We start from the raw sequence: 21,266 nt of genomic DNA, 5'->3' as shown, positions 1-21,266 counted from the left end.
ACTTTCAATAGTTGTCGGCGTGAACTAGCTTAGGAAGAATGTGTGCTGCCACACAACCTCCTCAATTCCCCTGCCACTTCTTCCATCGCGGGCCTTTCGGCACTACTCAACTTGAGGCAACTCTTTGCAGGCCCTGCAACTGCTCTGAGTTGCTCTCTGTTACCCTCGTTTACTAGTGGCACAACGATCTGAAAGATGTCATTTTGTTCTACAGAAGAAACGAAATGGGATGTTATGATTCTCCGGTTTTCTGGTCTGTTAAAATACCATTGGCATCTCTCCCGTCAAAATTTCTAATAAGACGACTCCGAAGCTATAAACATCACTCTTATCTGTCAACTGGCCTGCTTGGAGATATTCGGGGTCTAGATAACCAACTGTCTGCTGTACCAATGTGTTCATCTGGGATTCATTACTAGGGACCCGGACCAACCTGGAAGATCCAAAACCGAAGACCTTTGCCACAAAACAATCACTTAATAATATGTTGGAAGAGTTGACATTTCCATGAATGATCATTGGTTTTGATGTCTCTGCTGCAGAATGCAGATAAGCAAGAGCAGCAGCAGATTCTGAGGCTATCTTTAAAAGAATATGCCAAGGCAATGCTTTTTTTCCCATTAACATGATGAATGTAGTCAAACAAGGTCTCGTTGCAGGCGAGTACATAGACCAACATGAGTGCTTCAGTCTCTAAACAGCAGCCCAAGAACTTCACCACATTTTCATGGTTGATTTTGGTAAGAGCGACAATCTCATTTATAAAACGCCTGATTTGGCCCTCCTGCACTACTGTTTCCGTTATGGCCATAATCGCACCGTTTGACAAAAGTCCTTTGTGAACCTGTCCACTCTCTACTGGACTAAAAGTGTGAATCTGGTTGTAATGGTCAGCAGCCACCTTTAGCTCTTCGGATGTAAAAATTTTTGGGCTTCCATGTGAAGAAATGTGCTGCTCTAATAATAAACCTCCATTTTTCGGAAGAACTTGGCTTTGAGATTAATGAACTTATGTTTCTTCACACTGAAATAAACCCCGGAGATCCCAAACATAAGAAATGAGCAAAGAAATCCAACTCCGCTGTCGCGTGCTGGTGATGTTTGCTACTGTCAACGGAGGACAGATCAGCCTGGACTTGGATGCTGTGGCACCCAATCCCATAACAAACCAGAAAATGGAAGTAGCTGCAACAGTTATGTTTCCAGTAATCACTGCCTCAGGCACCGGAGACTTAATATTGCCTTTCCCTTTGGGAGTGGAAGAATTGCAAGAACCCATGCGTATGATTGTGAACTTGTCTGCAGTGTCGGAGATTGCATGTGGTGTGGCAGTCAAGTACTCGGTCTCAGAGGCTGTGTTGTGGGTGCCAGGACCAGAGCGCAACATTAATAGTGCTGCTCCAGTTTTAGTGGTGTTGCAGCTATTAGCAGAAACTTCGTTGTTTACGCATACCTCAAGTTCACTTTTTCCCACCCAGAATGGTCTTGGATTTGGTAGGATAAAAGAACATGATCCTTGGGAACTCGCAGACCAGTATTCGACCACAGAACATGATACTTTTCCTTTCTGGAAGCTGGGCTTGGCGTCGGCTTCTGATAATGCTGCCAACAAAAGGGAGAGCTAAAGTAAACCAACAGAGTTTGCGCATCCTTTCCATCTTAATTATCTTCCCTTCCTTAACTTATTCTCAACAGCAACGTGGTTGTAATTTGTAAGACTTATAACTTGACATGGGATTAGCTCATTCCCAATTCTGATCAGCTCCTACCTAAAATTTTGGTTTAGAGAACAACTTTGAGGGAACATCAATCTCTATGTGTTTAACAAAATCAACCTGCGCTCCTTCCGCGTTTGGTTTAGAGTGACCAGAATACACTTGTTCCCTTTTGGTTTCTTCCTTGAAATATGGAGGTATATAATATGTTGATAGAGATCTGATATATCGTAAGTGACGTATATGTTTCAACATCGTTATATTACACATATATACTGAGAAATATAATACACATTCCAAAATTGACAACCAAATAAAAATCTAATTTATTTACGATCAGGTGAGAGTGGTTCGTTAAATTAGTAAATAATTAACAAGATCTTATCAGATCTAATCCATTAATGTGGAGAAAATCCCCCAACAGTGACAACAATGGTTAACTTTTGGCTCTGTATGTCCTCAAGTATGTATGCATAATGCATTCCTCTTCTGTTGCCTTCCAGTGGGGTGGAAACTACACATCCAGAATGATCCACGTCAAGCGGGAAGCTTAAGCTCCTCGTGTTCCTTCCAGCTGAAGAAAAAGCAGACCAGCTTGTTATTAGAATACAACATCATCTACCAAAGTTGATGATTCATTATCATAATTTGTGTCACCATCGAATTAGTGTCATAATTTGTTACACCACTGCGTATGGAAATATGCTACAAGACCAAAGCCATTGCTCCGTATTCACATTTCTTGTTTCGGCGCACAGGTATGATACAAACTACTCTTATGGGGAGACGAGAGAATCGAGTAAAGTTACCTCTTGATATAGTAGTAGAAAAAATCAGCATAAAGAGCAGTCTGAACAAGGCCTGAAATCCAAGCTGTGTGTTGGGCATTTTACAACAAATTAGTTCACTCTGGCTAAAAATGCACTAAAAGATTATTAAGTGGAAGCTATGTGTAAGGATAACTTACGTATCCAGCGAACTGTGTGGAGTTCTGTGAAGAAACGATAAATCCAGTTGACAAGATATAAAGAACGATAAGCACTGCACAATGTTACCAAACAAAAATAACACCACAGATAATCACATGAGCAGAAATCCGAGAATCATGAGCAAATGCATTGCCTCAGCGGAGTTGGAACATACCCGAGAAGGAAAACATAATTTCCAGTTAAGTTGTCAATGTTTCTTGACCTCTGCAGTAATACCAACTGTGGTAAGATTGCCACAGCTTCAAGATATATTGAAAATGCCCACAGAACCTATTACAATAGATCAAGTTCTAATCAGACGGGTGTAAAAAGGAGCATCATCGTACAAAACTGGTAACTTAAGGCAAAAGAAAGGGCAAGATAAATGCAATGTACCTCAATTACAGTAAAAGCACGCGGAATCAGAAGAGCCAGCCCCAAGGATAAAAGTATGAGATAGTAATGTCTGAAAGTATCTTGATCCTTGTTGTAGGTTTGCTTCACTACTTTATGGTACCTCATGTGCCAGACCGTGGCAAAAGAAGTTCCGATAAAGATGAGCTTCCCCAGAGTGTTGTACACTGAGTAATACTTGACGATCAAGTCAAGGTATCGAGTAAGAAAGACCAACGCATAGAGTTCTTGAGTTTTGAGTGAAATTCCTGGTGCAAGTGAACTGGTATTGGACTTAAGAGAGGCATGGAACAGATCGAACATTCCATTTCTGGAGAACCACCAACTAAACAAGGTAGTATATTTACATTTGCAGATGGGAATAATTAGCTCTGCAAACGACCTATAATCTGTTGAAATCCCACATCAGCTAGAGAAAGAAAGGAAGAGTTTAAATACCCTAACCCTACTCCAACTAAGACCGAGGCCGTTTGTGATAAAACCCCACACCTGACGGATTGTGCAGGTGGTAATTACCAAGTTTGGGACAATGTTGGTGTTGTTGGGAGTGGACCTTTGGCCCCTCCTACATAATCCATCACTAACTTAAAGGTTTACAAAGGAATTCAGAAAATTAAGAAAGTTGAGTTTTGACATTAATGTTCCAAGAGTGTTTGAAACTGATGAACCTTCTTTCCTCTATCAAATTAGTATTGAAAAGCTATATGTTCATCAGCATGTGAAGAAATTCAAAACTTTCAAGCTAACGAATCCTCCATTGCAACTGAATAAGCATCATGAATGAATGATGTTAAAAAAGAACTAATCAAACCATTTGCAAATTAGCAATAATTAAAACAATCACAAAGAGAACTGAACATTTCAAATGAGTAACGAAGTAGCAAGTCACCCTTCTAATTCTAAAAGTACAAATGTTTAAGAAACGAGAATCGATCAATTGGGGATTACAAGTTTCAGCATTACATATCTGTAGTCCAAGTTTCATTACTTCATTCAAAGCGGACACGAGACACAATACATGCTAATGCCAATCACTAACTCTCGGCTAAAATATACATTTGAACATATTGATACCTGCACAAGATTTGGTGGAGCGGATCTTAAGGAACAGGACCAATATGCTGAACAAGTGGGTTATGTCTCCAGCCAACCTAAACAGATTCATGGCTTCTTCTCTAACTCGAAAATCTCCGTTTCGTTTCGGATTTCGTTGCTTCTTTCTTGCTCTTCCTTTCCTTGTTGGGTTTCGTTTTCCTTCAGCAGAGCAGAAATGTTATCGGACTTTCAATCCCAACAATGTAAGCATTTTTTACCCTGTTTGTCCAACATTGATCATTGACTTTTCCCCCAGGTCTTTGAAAATAGCCAAAAAAACACATTATATACTGCGTCCGATCTTCCTCCCTTTAACTGTCATTCTTCCCTTGACTACTTATCGTGAGAAGGGCTGGTACGGAAGTGCATTAGACACGCAAGTATTTGGGTTTGGGCCGCAAATTAGCCACATCGTTTTCTCCTTTGGGCTATTCTTTTTAGATATGGACACGGTTCAGTTTGACAACATTTTGAGTATGAAGTTTGAAACGAGCGGGCTGGTTTTGCATGCGGGTGGATAAATATGTCACGATTAGAATATACTAGAGGCGCTTTAATTATGAACGCGTTTAAACATGTTAATAAGTGCTTTTATAAATAGTGCTTGTACAAGTCATAGGCATCTTCAAGTGTTCGACGTGGCTAGAAAATCTTTTTCATTGATAGAAAGAGATTCAGTCACTCCAATCTCAAACAGGCCCGTAATTGAAGAACATAAGTCGTCGTAGCTGACAATCGGGCTAAAATCTCATAAAGCCCAAGTAATAAATCGCTACTTTTAAAAGCCCAAAAATGTCAGCCCGAGTTAAAGCGCCGGCAATCAGTGCCAACTCGGATCCAATAATATTCGAGCAGATTCTCGAGGCTTAACCCAGATCAGATATCCCTTCCAACCTTAAAACAGAAATTGAAAAAAGAAAAAAACAAAAAGAAAATCCCCGCTTTCCACCCTGTAAAAAGAAGTTCAAACCCAATTAAAAAATTAGTGGACCAATCTTAGAGTGACAATACGAGCAGCTTCAACTATAGCGTCACAAGCACGCACACCGGCCCTACCCTTTACTTTTTATTGTATTTTTAAATTTCGTCCGCTAATTAATATATTATTTAAAAATTTATTAAAATATAATAAAAATACTAGGATATGATCACATACAAAGTGTGAGAAAGTTTTTTATTTTTGTTTTTGAAATAGAAGGAAAGAGGAAGAGAATGATAGACAATGTGAGAGTGAGAAGTTTTTTTTTTAATTATTTTTTTAATTAGAGATATGTTAAGATTACATGTAGGTGAGGTTTTGATAAAAAAAAATTCCAAAATTTGGTTGTGTGAAATTACATTTTTACCCCATATTTCTTATTCATGTTCTGTTTTAATTAGAAGGGTAAACTGGTAATTTTATAAGGTTTTGATTAACAATGAGTGTTTTTTTAATTAGTAGAGATTATTTGATAAATAAGTGAACAAAAAAATTACAATATTACAACGTTATGTATAATTTCTCACATGATAATGCGTTATGATATCAATTACAAACATAATGACGTGCTCTGTGTTTATAAATCTATAGCCGTATTTGGCTCCATCTCATTTTTCTTGTTGTGGGCACCATTGATTGGGTAGAAACTTATGTGACATGTCACTTGTCCGCTAGCACACATGCATTTAGGTGTCGTATCCCCATTTTTTCATGAGAAAAACTAAAGTAAGAAAATCTTGAACACGTTATCCGTAAAATCTTTTTTAAGAAATATGAAGACTCTTGTATTTGATCTCATTCTACACGACCTAACGTTTATCATCATCTTTTTGAGTGCTGTCCTAAAAAAAGCAACCTTATTAAAATTTCAAATCCATTTTGTTGGACTCCAATATCATAGGTTCGTTTTTTGTATGTCGTGAGCGGACGAATAACCCGAAACAAAAGCCTATCAGAAGAATTTTTTATATTCACCATATTCTTAGGGCCCTCAAACGAACTTTTACTTTTGGTCACGCACGCACCAACAACATTTATACAACCGCGCACACACACAAACGAAACCCAAAAAATAAGAAGAGAGCGGAGAGGGAGGCAAACAAACACAAAACGGGAAAAGAAACCGAAAATTCAAACCCCACCCTCTTCTACTCTACAATTACAAACGCAACCCAAGTTGCTACTCGCTCCATCAGTCGCCCGCTCTCTCGCCCGCTCTCTCGCCCTCGTACGCTCCTCGTCCTCCTACATCTCTCTCTACTGCTTCATTTTCAAGCTGTCTTTATTTCCCTCCCCCCCCTTTTCTCTCTCTCTATATCCTTTTTCCTCTAATTAATATATAAATAAATACCCACACACCCGTTCGCTGCTTCCTCGGCACTATTCTCTTTCCTTCTCTCTCCTAGGGTTTGGGTGGTTTCAGGTGTCTCTGTTTCGTCGTCTCCACACCAGCTAGCGCCCTCTAGGGTTTATCGGTTTGGGTCTCTACGATCGTCCTTGCTTTTCTTTCTCTCTTGCTCACTCAGTGGCTATGGCGGCTGAGAAGCTAAGGGACTTGAGCCAGCCGATTGACGTTGGCTTGCTCGATGCCACCGTCGTCGCCTTCTACGGCACCGGATCTAAGGAGGAGGTGAGCGATTGCTGCTTCTGTCTATCTTTACTTTCTGTTTGTTTTCCGACCAAGTGTGCCCAATTTGCAACTGCAATCGGGGTTTTTGTGCCGAGGGTTTAAGCTTTCTGTTTGGGTTCTTAGAGGTTGAGGGGAAATTGAAGTTCTCAGCCCTAGGGTTGAACACTTGAAAACCTTCATTTGGGGAGTTTTAACTTTAGGGGAAAATGGAGCCTAACTTCAATGTCTTTCATCGGGGAACATTTGAGCGTTTGATGGATTACTGGACATTAGCTATATGCCTATTTTTGGGTTGTTAGGTTCGGTGGGTTTGGAAGAGAGATATTTTAATGGTCACGCCGCGTAAAATTGTATGCTCTCAAATAATTCATATACTATTAAGTGAATTGGTAATCGGTTTCAGTATAAAATTTGGAATAATCAATCTTTCATCCTCAACACTTCCGGAACTAAACATACCATGATTGAGTAATGATGGTGAACTGGTTATTTTGTGACTGCATTACATTATTCTGTTTGAAAAAATATGAATGCATTGCAATGTTTATTGAATGCTTAATACCAGGATTGCTCTTTGTTTAGACGAACTAGGTTTACAAAAACATTTCAGCTTCCCTTACCAAAACGATTATTAGTATTCATATGGTATTTGAATAACGGAGGTGTTGGTAAATTATATGCTTAACTTGTAATTTTGTGGCCCTTAGTTTAGTTCTCCAAGTATTTTATGTTCTAAGAGTAATTTTGCTCCATGTGTTGACAATACAGAGGACAGCTGCAGACCAGATATTGAGGGACTTGCAAAACAATCCTGATATGTGGCTCCAAGTTGTGCACATTTTACAGAGCGCAAAGAACCTAAACACCAAGTTCTTTGCCCTGCAGGTCAGTTGTGTTGCATAACAATCTATGACCAGTGCATTTACTTTTTGTCTAACAAGGCCACTGTCAGATGCCCAGATGGTCCTTGCAGTTGGGCAGCAAGGCTGAAGCAAGCCAAAAATAGAATGCCTTTATGTGGGTACAACAACAACAATAATAATCAAGTTGACTGCTTAGGTGTAGATTTTGTTCTTTGTTAAACAAGGCATCAGATAAAGTCTACAGAATGCTTATACCATCTAATCTTGTTGCATATTCATTGGCTTTCTCATGGTTTGGTGCTTTGGAAAAAATTCTATGCAGCTTTTCATTACAACCTGTATAAATCTTTCTATTTGTAATTTAAGGTGCTGATATTATGAGGGTTTTCTTTGCATCCACATTCAGGTCCTAGAAGGGGTTATCAAGTATAGGTGGAATGCATTGCCTGTTGAACAGAGAGACGGAATGAAAAATTATATCTCTGATGTCATTGTACAGGTATGAATCATGCAGTAAATATAGGAGGATTGCAAGTTTTGCTCGTTTAGATAGTCATGTAGTAAATTTCCTTTCTTACCTTTGGTTCCTTTTGTGAAGCTATCAAGTAATGAGGTCTCTTTTCGAATGGAAAGACTTTATGTCAGCAAACTCAATATTATACTGGTTCAGGTATTTCCTTGTTTCTCTCCCATTAGGATTATTGCATTGTTGCTTTTTTTGGTTAGTTTGTTGTATCAAGCACTTTGTTTTCTTTTCTGTTTGTCTGTTGGCTTTTTCTATTTGATAGTATCTGAAATTTACTTGTTATATTCAAATCTGTAATTGCTTGCTTTGGATATGTTTGTGATGTAATATATCGACATTACTCCATGTACAGATTTTGAAGCATGATTGGCCGACTAAATGGCGAAGCTTTATTCCAGATCTTGTATCAGCAGCTAAAACTAGTGAAACCATTTGCGAGAATTGTATGGCCATATTGAAGGTAAGTGTTTTTAATGTTGAATGTTAAAGATTGAAATCCAATTGATTATGGCTTCATTGGGTCGGTGCTAATTGCTTGAATGTGTTACCTTCAGCTCCTAAGTGAAGAGGTTTTTGATTTCTCAAGGGGGGAAATGACACAGTTGAAGATTAAAGAGCTTAAACAATCATTGAACAGGTTATTGGCTGCTGAATTTGGTATCTTTGTTCTTAATTGGATGGGGGTGTCAATTTATTCTGTTTCTGACATGCCATACTTTTACTTGTTGATTTATTGGGTGTGTTTAATGTGTTTATTTACTCTCTATTGGGTGTTTGATTTTCTTTTTTCTTTTTTGCAGTGAGTTTCAACTCATTCATGAGTTGTGCTTATATGTACTATCAGCCTCTCAACGAACTGAGCTGATACGTGCAACTTTATCCACATTGCATGCTTTCCTTTCATGGATTCCCCTGGGCTATATTTTTGAGTCCCCTTTGGTGCGTATAACACTGTTGTGGTTCTTGATTACCCTTCCAAATGATTTATCCTTATCTTTCTGTATTGTGGCTGTATTTTACAGCTTGAAACCCTTCTGAAGTTTTTTCCCATGCCTTTATATCGGAATCTTGCCCTTCAATGTCTAACGGAGGTACATTGTTATTCCATTTGTATTAAGCAATTATGTGGTTGTTGCACGTATGCAAAAAGCAACGAGGAGATCGTGTGATATTGCTGCTTCCAATTATTTAGTATTTATATCTGCGATTTTGGTTTTCAGGTTGCAGCACTTAGTTTCGGTGAATTCTATAATGCACAATATGTTAAGATGTACAATATATTCATGGTGCAGTTACAGGTGTGTAAATTTATCAGTTTTCTTTTATATTCTTAGTTCTTACACCTAGTTTTAGCTCCACATTCAGTGTTTAATGTGTAGTTATGAATACATGGAATGAGAAAAATACATTTAAGAAACACACGTCTAATTGGATAAGTTTATTGTAAAAAAAAAGGTTAAAGTTTCAGCCAAATATGAAAGTGGCAAGTTTATAAACTTGGTTTGCTGATTTATAATTTAGTATCTAGTTTATGGGTTTAAAGTACTTAAAGAAGTATTCAATTTTTAATCATTTTATAGGGAATTGTCATTGGCACTTCAAAAATCTAATTGTGGAGTCCAAACTTTCTATGTTTAGAAAGCAAAATACTCTTATGGGAGTGCACAATTAGATTTTTGGAGTGCGGATAATAGTTCCCTTTTTATTAGATTTCTAATGTTTTGAAGAAAATAACCAATAATTGAAAACTATAAAGGCATAAGGATTGCTGGAGTAAGTATACTCACATAAATTGTGCATAATTTTAATGGACATATCCTAGGGCAAATTTTCTGATTCGTCTACTCTTGCAATATAATTTGACTTGCATCATTGTCTGATTCTTTCCATAATGCTTTTGACTTTTTTTAATGAAACAATTAGACTATTCTCCCATCCACCACAAACATCCCTGAAGCTTATGCAAATGGATCTGGCGAGGAACAGGTACAATTTATCTAATGATTGTGGGCTTCCCTATTGTTTGTGTTTGTGTATTGAACTATTTTCTTATGGTGTTGTTTTGTCAGGCATTCATTCAGAACTTGGCACTGTTTCTCACTTCGTTTTACAAGGCAAGTTTCTTCTCTTTCAGATGAATATGTTGATGTACTGCCTTGCCTTAACGAGCTTTATATTAATCCTTAAGCATCTGTTGAGGAGTGAAGACATTGCTGATTGTCTCTACTTATATTGCAGTCGCATATTCGTGTTCTTGAAACCACACCAGAGACTATAGCTGCATTGCTGATGGGTCTTGAATATCTTATAAACATCTCATATGTGGATGACACCGAAGTTTTTAAGGTATGATTAATTGTGACTTGTTCTCCCTCTCTCTCTCTCTCTCTCTCTCCCTCCCCTCCTCCTTGAACAGATGATTTTAAGATTTGACTTGGACTTCGTTGTTTTGATCAGGTTTGCTTAGACTATTGGAATGCCTTGGTTTTGGAACTGTTTGAGGCACATCATAATCTGGATAACCCTGCAGCATCTGCCAATATGATGGGGTTGCAGGTATTTGAATACTTCCATATTTATACTAGTTGTTGCTTTGAGTTTCCCTTTTATACCTACATGAGTGTATTCTAGTTCACTTACAAATTTGTCATTTTATATTTTTTTTATGTTGTACTTTGTAGATTTCCTTTTAATTCCATTGCAAGAATAACCTGTATCATACATTGATATGCAGATGAATTTGCTTCCTAGTATGGTTGATGGCCTTGGCTCACAACTTTTGCAAAGGCGGCAAATATATGTTGGTATTATGTCAAAGTTGAGGTTGCTCATGATCTGTCGTATGGCTAAGCCAGAAGAGGTTCTCATTGTTGAAGATGAGAACGGGAACATTGTTCGTGAGACCTTGAAGGACAATGATGTTCTAGTTCAATATAAGGTGATAAATCTTGTATTGCTGATATATTTATAACTTTTTAAGCTATCAAGTTCATGGTAATCTTTTCTTGTAATGAAAATATGGGCGCTAGTCTCTTCTAGATGAAGTTTATTTGGCATTTCTGTATATAAAGAAATAATATAATATTTGTTGACAAGGTGGGGGATTCTAAAGAATTGGATAGCTTCTTTTTAGGTGTCATTGTCAATACATTGTAAGGGTGTTCCTGTTGTTTTGAGTCAGCATGATATAGTGGGTGTTTTAGCTTAGTGTATTTGATATGATTTGATTTTGGCACAAACTCAGTTTTTATCATATGCTTCTTTGTCTGAATAATAGAAAATTATTGAATTATTTATGATTTTCTCCCATCAGTTTTTTCATATTTCATTCTGTTATTGTTATTGTTCATGATCTTGCAGATCATGAGGGAGACACTGATATATTTGTCACACCTTGACCACGATGACACTGAGAAGCAGGTAAAGGGTAGTTTTTTCTTTGAAGTAAAATTAAACAATAACTAAGGTTCATTCTACTTGTTGATTCCTTTGATGCATAACCCTGCAAGATGATGCTTTTAGCATTATGTTATCTTGCCTTGATAATTTTTCATATAATTTGAAATAATCTTCTTTCATATGTGATCTAACTCATCATGCACTGAGAATATTCCTTTTAATATAATCTCTGTTGTGGGGAACCACTAAAGTGAACTTATTTTTCCTGTTTTGTATTTCTATCTGATATTTCTCTTTCCACTGACATTTGGAAACAGATGCTAAAGAAATTAAACAAACAACTGACTGGTGAGGATTGGGCATGGAACAACTTAAACACATTATGCTGGGCAATAGGGTCCATATCTGGTTCCATGATGGAAGAACAGGTATGCTTTGTCTTTAATCATTTTTATTATTTGAAGAATTGACTGAAGTAATTTTTTTTATGATGATTTCATTATGTCTTGTGCTTTTTATACCGTTATTGTCTCAGAATTTGTTTTGATGCTTCTTACCCTTTGCTCTTCGCAGGAAAATAGATTTTTGGTGATGGTCATTCGCGACTTGCTGAACTTGTGTGAAATCATAAAAGGGAAAGATAATAAAGCAGTTATTGCAAGCAACATCATGTAAGTATTTGTGGTCCTACCAATTTTTTTTAGCTTAAGCTAAAGGTTTCACTGCCCTAAATCTGTTACCAATAGGTTTCACTGACCTGTATTTTTATAGGATAATATCCTTATAAATGAAGCTTTGCTTTGTTTTCAGGTATGTTGTCGGACAGTACCCAAGGTTCTTAAGAGCTCATTGGAAGTTCTTAAAGACTGTTGTGAATAAGTTGTTTGAGTTTATGCATGAAACGCATCCTGGAGTTCAGGTGATTTTTTTTATTATCACGTTTAAGGTTGCTTTTAAAATTTTAAACTTAAAATGTACATGTTAATTGATGCAAAGTTTTTTATGGTATTGCTAGTGTTATTTAAGTATTTATGATAATCTGGGACTATCTTTTTTATTGGGGTTGTCTGGGGTGGTCCCTGGTGTTCAGTTATATGCACATGTTTCCTTAATATCAGTCTTCTATAACTGTTGTTGCATATGTTTCAGGACATGGCCTGCGACACATTCTTGAAAATTGTTCAAAAGTGCAAGCGTAAATTTGTTATTGTACAGGTGTTTTCTCTTATAAGTTGGCATTAGAATCGGCCTTGTCATAGAAGTTGAGATTGTTTTCTCATTGACTGCTTCTATGATTTACAGGTTGGAGAAAATGAACCATTTGTGTCTGAACTCCTGACAAGCCTGCCGAGTACTGTTGGCGATCTTCAACCTCACCAGATTCATACTTTCTATGAAGCTGTATGCCTTTCTTATGTTCTTTTTTCTACATAGTTAGACCAACGCCAATGGTTGGGGTTAAAACCTAAATTTTTAGCCCAGAAAATTTAGGTTCTAATCCAAAATAGTTTTTCTCCTTCAGTGGTTTTGGCTTAAAATTTTAGCCTGAAATTATATTAAAGAATGATTTTGGGCTAATTTTTTTTTTTCAGTAACTTTTTTAAAAATAAAATTTATTTAGATTTTCCTTATTCATTTTTGCGAACATTTTAACCTAAAAATATTTAAATTCCGATAAATAATGAAAAAACACAAAACCTAACTCATTCTTACACATATGCACTACACGAAAGAACATGGAAAACCACAACCTACTCCATTCTTAAACACATAGGTGGGTAGAAAGAAAAAAAGGAAGAACTGTTTGGCGAAAGTGAATTTTGTGTCGATGTTTGAACAAATTCATAGGTATTTGTAGAGTTTTTAGGTGAATTTTGATTTAAATAATATCTTTTAATTGTTTTAGCCAAATTTTGGGTTGGTTGATCTTTTTTTACCATTAGATTTACTGTATTTATAGATTTGATTTAAAAAAAAAAAAATAGAACCAACGGTCCAACCACGTGGGCTGTCCCATAAAAAAATAGTGGTTGGTCTTGCCGCAAGCCGACAAAATCAGCAACTGGGTCCCAGCGCTGAGTCCAGCCACTAACCTTGGTTCATTTTCTGGGCTAAATTTGGCCCAAAAATAAGTTTCAACCCAAACCCTTTTTAGCCCAATGATAGAGATCTTTGGTCGAGTTTAAAACCTAAATTTTGAGTTTTAACCCAACCTTTGGAGTTGGTCTTATACATAAAAATTTGTTATAAACAATTGCCTGTTATTTATCTTAGGTGGGTCATATGATTCAAGCAGAGTCTGATCCCAAGAAGAGAGAAGAATATCTACAGAGATTGATGGGTCTCCCAAATCAGGTATATTTCGATATATGTGCAATGTGCATGACTGCTTGCAAGTGCTCAGAATAGCTTGTTGCTTATTATATTAGCTTGTTCACCAGAAATGGGCCGAGATTATAGGGCAAGCACGCCTAAGTGTTGATTTCCTGAAGGATCAGGAGGTAATTCGGACTGTGCTTAATATATTACAGGTATGATTTTCAAATTTTGTTATTTAGGTATTCTGTAGTCAACCATATCATGGATCATGGAGATATTATTGATAAGATTATTGACTTAGCTTTGTTGTATCTTGTTTTCTCTTTTCTTTTTCTTACTGTTCTGTTGTCAGTTGAACTTGTTTATGTTAGATTGTGCAGTTTCTGTTAGGTGAGCTGTTGTTTTTGTAGCAGCATCTTTCTGTGAACTTTACTGCATCCAAAGTGGGCCTTATATGTGTCATGCTTTTATTCTTTCCTTTACATACTTGGTATTTTACAAGGATTGTTCATCCTATTGTGTCGTGTCAATATCAAATGTGATTGTTCTTGTGGCTGTAGCCACTTTTGATTATATTTTAGTCTGTTGTTTTGCTTTTGAAAGGATTGTGAGTACCTGGTGTGATTCTGTTGTTGATTTGCAGACAAATACTAGCGTTGCGAGCTCCCTTGGAACGTTTTTCCTGTCTCAGATCTCAATGATCTTTCTGGACATGCTTAATGTGTACAGGTATGACCGATGCTTTCAGGCATAGAAAGATTTTCAGATGTTTAATTTGGTTTCTTTTTAACTAATACGGTTATGCGTGGCACTATTTATTTTGTACAGGATGTACAGTGAGCTTGTATCTAGTAACATTGCAGAAGGGGGTCCCTTCGCTTCCAAAACATCCTATGTTAAACTTCTTCGGTGGGACCTTTTGTACAAATTCCCCTTCAGTTTAACAATTAAACCTCAAATACCATGTTTTGATTTAGTCCTCCAACAGGTCGGTGAAGAGGGAGACTCTCAAGTTGATTGAGACATTCTTGGACAAGGCAGAAGACCAACCACAGATAGGAAAACAAATTGTGCCTCCCATGTTGGATCCAGTCCTAGGTGACTATGCCAGGAATTTGCCTGATGCTAGAGAGTCGGAGGTTTTGTCACTTTTTGCCACTATCATAAATAAGTATGTTATCTTTCTTTCATTATCTTGTCTTTTTTGCTTTGACTACAACTAGATATGATAGTGTCGTGCTAAAAACCACAGCCAACTAAAAGGACTAGTAAGCTGCTGCCTACATTTTGCTTCTGGCTAAAGAATTTGCTATTTGTTTTCTTTAGTGTCTTCCGGTGCCTTATATTTGTACCCCTTGTTTTTAGGTACAAGGGTGCAATGATAGATGATGTGCCAAGAATATTTGAAGCTGTTTTCCAGTGCACATTGGAGGTAAGAATGTGGCCCATTCAGCAATGGTCCAGAACAATTGTGATTTTTTTATTAATGTTCGAAGCAATATCAATAATACTGCCTTACATTTAGATGCCACACACGTCTACTCCCTATATTTTTGTTGTATGAATGTATGTATGTATCTTTGCCAAAGCATTTGAAAGTCTGGTCATGTGCCATCCTTTATAAAATTTTAGAAGTAGCATATCAAATTATGTGTTTGTCTTTTGGAGTTGATGTGATCATCAAGTAGCATAAATCAGTTAATTTGGTTTCTACTTCCATGACAGTCACACTACATTTCTGGCCGAACATGTTACTATATGTCCAAGTTCTTTTCGCTATCCCTTTCTCCATAAGCATTGGTGAAGAGGATGGATCTCAGATACGTTTATTTGCACATCCTCTGATACCAAATAGCGTTTGGAGTGATGGCTAAATCTGAAATCATTAAAATTCGATTTGGCTGAACATGTTAGTATTCTTACCAAGGCCCTTTTCGGCATGCCCTTCTCCACAATGCATTGCTGAAGAGGGATTTTAGCATCGTGGTGTTGGTGTTATGTTTATGTTGCATCCTCTGAGGTCTGATGCCAAAGAACCTCTGGAGTGACAGCTAAAATTTTGAAAATTTGATTTGTACCTTAGTTGTTTTCTTACATGTCTTTAATCTGTGCCGTTGCAGATGATCACCAAAAATTTTGAAGATTACCCAGAGCATCGATTGAAGTTCTTTTCTTTGCTTCGTGCCATTGCTGCACACTGCTTTGCTGCATTGATTCGATTATCGAGTCCGGTACGTGTTTAAATCTTTCCCACTTGTCTGTCTGCCATTATTGTCAATGTCAGCTGGTTAGATGAGGGATTATTGGCTTCTGTTATAATTAAATTTTTTGTATACTTCAGCAACTGAAGCTTGTCATGGATTCAATTATATGGGCGTTTCGGCACACTGAAAGAAATATTGCTGAAACTGGGCTGAACCTGTTGTTGGAAATGCTGAGAAACTTTCAGGTGTGATATCGTGCATTTTTTTCATTAGCCATGTTGTAATGCCATTTAAGCTCACTGTCTTGGTTGATTTGACAGAATTCAGAGTTCTGCAATCAGTTTTACCGTACATACTTTCTGACAATCGAGCAAGAAATATTTGCTGTCTTGACTGATACATTTCATAAGCCTGGGTTCAAGTTGCATGTCTTGGTTCTCCAACATTTGTTTAGCCTGGTAATGTATCTTGCCATAGCTTGGAGTTCTTTCCTTGATTCATAAGCTTGCATAAATTAAAAGTTACATATTTACTGTTTACAGGTGGGAAGTAATCTGTTGAAGGAGCCTTTATGGGATGTTGCAGCTGTTCCTTATCAATATCCTAATAATGGAATGTTTGTTCGTGAATATACGATAAAGCTTTTGAGTACTTCATTCCCGAACATGACTGGGGCGGAGGTATATAACTATGAATACTATTATGTTTATCTCTCTTTTTTTCTAGGTATATCACTTACCTGAAGGTTTTTTTCCAGGTTGCTCAATTTGTGAATGGACTATTTGAATCGACGGCTGACATACCCACTTTTAAAAATCACATCCGAGACTTCCTAGTGCAATCCAAAGAATTTTCAGCACAGGTAGGATACCAGAAGCATCAGTTGTTTGGACTCCCAAATTCAGAGAGATGTGCATTTTATTATTAGTTTCCCATTCAGTCAAGGAAGATTAGATATTCATCTACGTTGACTAATTTTTTATGTTGATGTTAAATGTTGCATCTTCCATTCTCGTAGTCTTTTGCTGGGATGAGGCTAATATGGATGTTAAACGGTATGTTGTGATTGTGCAGGACAACAAAGATCTTTATGCCGAGGAGGCTGCTGCTCAGAGAGAGAAAGACCGGCAACGAATGCTTTCTATTCCTGGGCTTATTGCCCCCAGTGAGATACAGGACGAAATGGTTGATTCCTAGGCGGCTGATTTTAATGATGAAGCTAATTTCGTGGACAATAGATGGAGATGCAAATGGATTCAATCCTCGGAATCTTTCAAATGCAAATACGGCATTTTTTTCCCCTAATTAGTTTCCATTTTGTTTCTTAGTTCAAAATTAGTTTAGATCACGAAGGCGCCCGTAGAGTGGTGTTTGCACTCTGTTGCCTTTTAAGTCTACTGGGATGGCTGTAGAGTATTTTTGGTGCTGATTTAGGGAGGGAGATATTGAGGAGTGTTTTGCTGGATCAAAATTAATCATGTGTAGTTTGAACTCGCCAGGCGGGGTGGCATTTATGTTATTTGCCATAGGTGTAATATATACTACCCACGCTGGGTTGCGCACAAGTAGCTCATATTATTTTTGTTTTGTTTCGTTTCCCAATAGAACGTGGTTGTCTCGTTGATTTCATGAGGTGTAGGATGCAGATTTTTTTTGTTACTTGTTAAGAGTTGTGTGAATTCTGTAATTTGATTGTGCTTACTACATGTTTCTATTTCATTTATAAATCCTCTCCCAATTTTTTTTTGGGTTCATCAGTTATGTGATGTCTCTTTCTTTTCTGCTTGGTTGCTTTACTAACCGTAGGAATTGACCTTGTCAGTATCGGTACAAATGACCCTTCCCTTATGTTCGGCTTTAGCAATAGCTCCAGAATCTAACGCCACTTGCCATTCCAATTCAATTCCAACAATGCACTTTTCAGACCGAGAAAGCGGAGCCACAGCTGTAGATATCGATATTTTGACGATCAATAGTTAACCATGGCCTTGATGGGTAGGTTTGATGGAATAGGCAATAATAAGATCAAGGTTTTAGTAAATGACTTGGAGAAGAGCAGTGACATTGATCCAAAAGAAATCATTTCATATAAATCAGGGAGTTTTAACAAAACACTCCCGGTACTTTCCTGTTACTATTCACTATACTTTCAAAAAAAACTTTTCATTGAAAATGAAATTTTTTTGAATTTTTCTTAATTTTCCTTACAAATAAATATGTCCGCCCGTAGATGGTACATAATCATTGCGCTAGATAAAGGTATTATAGGTTGTTATTTATGGTGCTACGTAAAGGTATTATAGGTTGTTATTTATGGTGCTACGTTTATTGTCCTCGCACTATGCTTTCTTGGATCCTGATATAACATCCAACAACGATTTGAAGTTCCGAGTGGAGCTCCCCTGTGGTCCAAGCGCCTCTACTGCGAGTTGTTTGACCTTCTTTATAGTGTCTCTGAATTTCCTCCCACTTTCTGCCAACAAAACCACTTCCAAACTTTTTACCAGCCCCTCCGTGGTAAAAACTCCTCCCTCCACATTTACCCCTATCTCCAACACGTCCTCCACCATCCTTGCATTAAGCCTGTGGTCTCCAAAAAATGGCCTACAAATCATGGGCACCCCTCCGGCTATAGTCTCCAGCAGCGAGTTCCAGCCGCAATGTGACACGAAAGCTCCGACCGAAGCGTGGGCCAGGACATGCGGCTGAGGAGCCCACGGCACCACCATCCCGTTCAACTTTGACAATCTTTTTGTCAAGAACTCTTTCAGCAACGGTGTCTTGAAGTTGTCCTTGAGCGACCACAAGAAGGGAGCCCCCGTGGCTTCCAGGGCTTCCGCTATTGCTAGCAGCTCCTTCTCCGGCGGGGTCGCCACGGACCCGAAACTGACGTATACGACGGAGGATGGAGCGTCTTGCTTGTCAAGCCACGACAAGCAAGCGTCCGACGGTGGCAGCGGGGACGCTACGTTGGAAGGTCCTACGTTGAGGAGTTTGTTGAATTTGGACTTTAGGTCGTTTGTTACGGGGAGGTCGAGTTCTTCGAAACAGTTCATGAAAACTGCGGTGGCGCGGGGGAGGAGCCGACCCATTTGAAGTAGCATGCGGGAAAATACCGAGTCCAAGTTTCCGAAAATGACTCCTTCTTGTAAGTCTTTGATTCGCACATTGGACAGTCCTTGGATGTTCACATTTTTGTCGACGATGAGCTCGTTTTCACGGCCTGTAATACCTGCATGATCAAACCTTAATGCTTAGAACGTAAAATTAAATTTCTCAGTTTTTCTAATAAAAGTACAGAAAATTTCACTTTTAATCCTTAAAATAGATGAGTTTTAGATTATAACCTTGTAAGATTAAAAATCTAATTTTAGTCCCTAATACATTTAATCATCTCATTTATTAATTATATTTTTTAATGTTTCGCCTTTAAATACAGGATAAGTATAAACGTACGCACCTTGAGTTCCGATAGTGTCCCGGATGAGATCGGTATGCACGTGAACAGAGAGGGAGTTAAGCCCGGAGAGCCAGAAGGGGACCCAAAGCGCTCCCAAGTCGTCAGCCAAGTGGACTCCAAACCAAAGGAAGGCGTCGGTGATCAAGCAGCTGATATGCTTCCCGGTGTCAGCCACGGAGGCGTCTAAGCTCCTCCGTAAGTTTTCCGGTGCCGCGTTCATGAAGAGCTCTATGTCCTCCTGCGGCTTACCCGCAAAAACATACCCCTCGGGCACCCCGTCAGCCACATCGTACACCCTTAGGTTAGGCGGCATGTTATTATTGCTGTTGTTGGAAAAGAGAGAGCTGTTGGATTTCGAAGTGCTGAAGAACGAGAAGAGAGTGTTTGGGAGGGCGGCAGCTAGGCGGCGAACGATGTCAAGCATGGGACTTGCATGAGTGGCAAAAGGGAAGGCTGCGGCTGCCACGTGACGGTCGTAGGCGTCGGCGAGATGGGGCTGACCATTAGTTGTTTGTGGCTCGATTTTGGTGGGCGGCGGCGGTGCCATTACAACTTACAATGCTAATAAGAAAAGAAGTTGAATGGTAGTGCGGTTGGATGGGACTGGACTTTATATGGTCGTTAACAAGAAATGCATGCGCTACTCGCCACCTCCAATAATTGTAGAGCAGTTAGCAAGCAGGCTTACTAGGAGGACTGCTTGCCTACCATTCATTCATCGCTGGTTTCCCCTTACCTTTCTTCTTCTTCGTATGGTATTGGTTATGTCCACGATAGGCCGTGACTGACGGTTGCTATAGGCATTAACCCAATGCGGTTTATAACCCCCCAGAGGGCCCACCGGATTACTATTTGACTGGGGTGGCAATACGTGACACCAAAAGACCGACAACAGGCCACGGCACTCCCAATTTTACTAGGTAGGCAGGAGGACCACCAAGACTACTTGATTTGCAATGAATTTGAGTGTTGCGTGGACGATCATTTGCCCACCAACTGAACCGTATCTCGTGAACATGATAAAGACTAGCAATGATGTCCATGCAATGCTGCGATAAGACATGACATTTTAATTACATAATAGAAAATAATAGAAAACTAGAAATTGTAAAAAGGAAATTGATCATAGTAAGTCTTCACAAAAACCTACTTGGCAAGATTGGAAAATTGGCGAAAGTAGAAGCCATCAACAAAGAAATGTAGAAACAAATTAGTAACCTAATTTAGATGGCATCAGGATGAATTCTGGAAATATGACTTTAACCTCTCAAATTCAAAATTTTCCATATAAAACCCGATATAAATTTTTTACTAAAAAAACCCCAATGACTAGGATCCACCTAAGTGAATTCATTAATTATATATTATTTTACACATTTTACATTTTTTAGATGCCTAAAATACCCCTATTGCATATTTGATGTGCACAATTAATTCTATGTAGATTGTAAGGAGACAGTTAATGATTTCTCAAAAAGAAAAATAAGACCTTAATTTAAAAAAAAATTCATTGCATATTAATATCAAATGTGAGAATTGTTGGCTTAATTTTATGTATCTTGCATTATGAGTTCATATATACAAAAAAAAAAAAAAAAAAAAAAAAAAAACCCTGATACATGTAATAATACATATAAAAAAAGTAATTTACGTACCATGTACAAAAATGCTATTTGATTCAAAATGTGTATAAA

At 38.0% G+C, this 21,266-nt stretch overlaps 4 protein-coding genes across 4 annotated transcripts; 1 reads left to right on the top strand and 3 right to left on the bottom strand.

The window, feature by feature from the left end:
• Nucleotides 1–29: 29 nt before the first annotated feature.
• On the bottom strand, nucleotides 30–811 carry LOC137734587 (wall-associated receptor kinase-like 22). Its single transcript, XM_068473824.1, has 3 exons — nucleotides 668–811; nucleotides 268–582; nucleotides 30–188 (listed from the first exon to the last, which is right to left on the bottom strand). The coding sequence occupies exons 1-3, from the start codon at nucleotides 809–811 to the stop codon at nucleotides 30–32; spliced, it is 618 nt and encodes a 205-aa protein (XP_068329925.1).
• Nucleotides 812–2,022: 1,211 nt separating this feature from the next.
• On the bottom strand, nucleotides 2,023–4,402 carry LOC137735045 (ER lumen protein-retaining receptor-like). Its single transcript, XM_068474404.1, has 6 exons — nucleotides 4,172–4,402; nucleotides 3,080–3,345; nucleotides 2,859–2,974; nucleotides 2,683–2,756; nucleotides 2,525–2,588; nucleotides 2,023–2,289 (listed from the first exon to the last, which is right to left on the bottom strand). The coding sequence occupies exons 1-6, from the start codon at nucleotides 4,260–4,262 to the stop codon at nucleotides 2,253–2,255; spliced, it is 648 nt and encodes a 215-aa protein (XP_068330505.1). The 5' UTR covers nucleotides 4,263–4,402; the 3' UTR covers nucleotides 2,023–2,252.
• A 2,014-nt stretch (nucleotides 4,403–6,416) lies between these two features.
• On the top strand, nucleotides 6,417–17,861 carry LOC137733760 (protein EXPORTIN 1A-like). The gene is made up of 32 exons (XM_068472939.1): nucleotides 6,417–6,801; nucleotides 7,570–7,686; nucleotides 8,071–8,163; nucleotides 8,263–8,334; nucleotides 8,543–8,650; nucleotides 8,745–8,827; nucleotides 8,991–9,129; nucleotides 9,213–9,281; nucleotides 9,411–9,488; nucleotides 10,114–10,176; nucleotides 10,260–10,304; nucleotides 10,429–10,536; nucleotides 10,648–10,746; nucleotides 10,925–11,128; nucleotides 11,551–11,610; nucleotides 11,907–12,017; nucleotides 12,163–12,260; nucleotides 12,400–12,508; nucleotides 12,739–12,804; nucleotides 12,892–12,990; nucleotides 13,864–13,944; nucleotides 14,031–14,120; nucleotides 14,552–14,637; nucleotides 14,737–14,817; nucleotides 14,897–15,079; nucleotides 15,274–15,340; nucleotides 16,029–16,139; nucleotides 16,250–16,357; nucleotides 16,433–16,570; nucleotides 16,655–16,792; nucleotides 16,870–16,974; nucleotides 17,187–17,861. Exons 1-32 carry the CDS (start codon nucleotides 6,703–6,705, stop codon nucleotides 17,307–17,309), a joined length of 3,231 nt encoding a protein of 1,076 aa, XP_068329040.1. The 5' UTR covers nucleotides 6,417–6,702; the 3' UTR covers nucleotides 17,310–17,861.
• Nucleotides 17,862–18,393: 532 nt separating this feature from the next.
• On the bottom strand, nucleotides 18,394–20,138 carry LOC137734857 (anthocyanidin 3-O-glucosyltransferase 2-like). The gene is made up of 2 exons (XM_068474165.1): nucleotides 19,573–20,138; nucleotides 18,394–19,344 (listed from the first exon to the last, which is right to left on the bottom strand). Exons 1-2 carry the CDS (start codon nucleotides 20,117–20,119, stop codon nucleotides 18,452–18,454), a joined length of 1,440 nt encoding a protein of 479 aa, XP_068330266.1. The 5' UTR covers nucleotides 20,120–20,138; the 3' UTR covers nucleotides 18,394–18,451.
• Nucleotides 20,139–21,266: the final 1,128 nt, after the last annotated feature.

Source organism: Pyrus communis, chromosome 5 (genome assembly GCF_963583255.1).
Source record: "Pyrus communis chromosome 5, drPyrComm1.1, whole genome shotgun sequence".
Taxonomy (NCBI): domain Eukaryota; kingdom Viridiplantae; phylum Streptophyta; class Magnoliopsida; order Rosales; family Rosaceae; genus Pyrus; species Pyrus communis.
The sequence above is the reverse complement of the archived record's forward strand: the minus strand, read 5'-3'. Positions and strand labels throughout refer to the sequence as shown.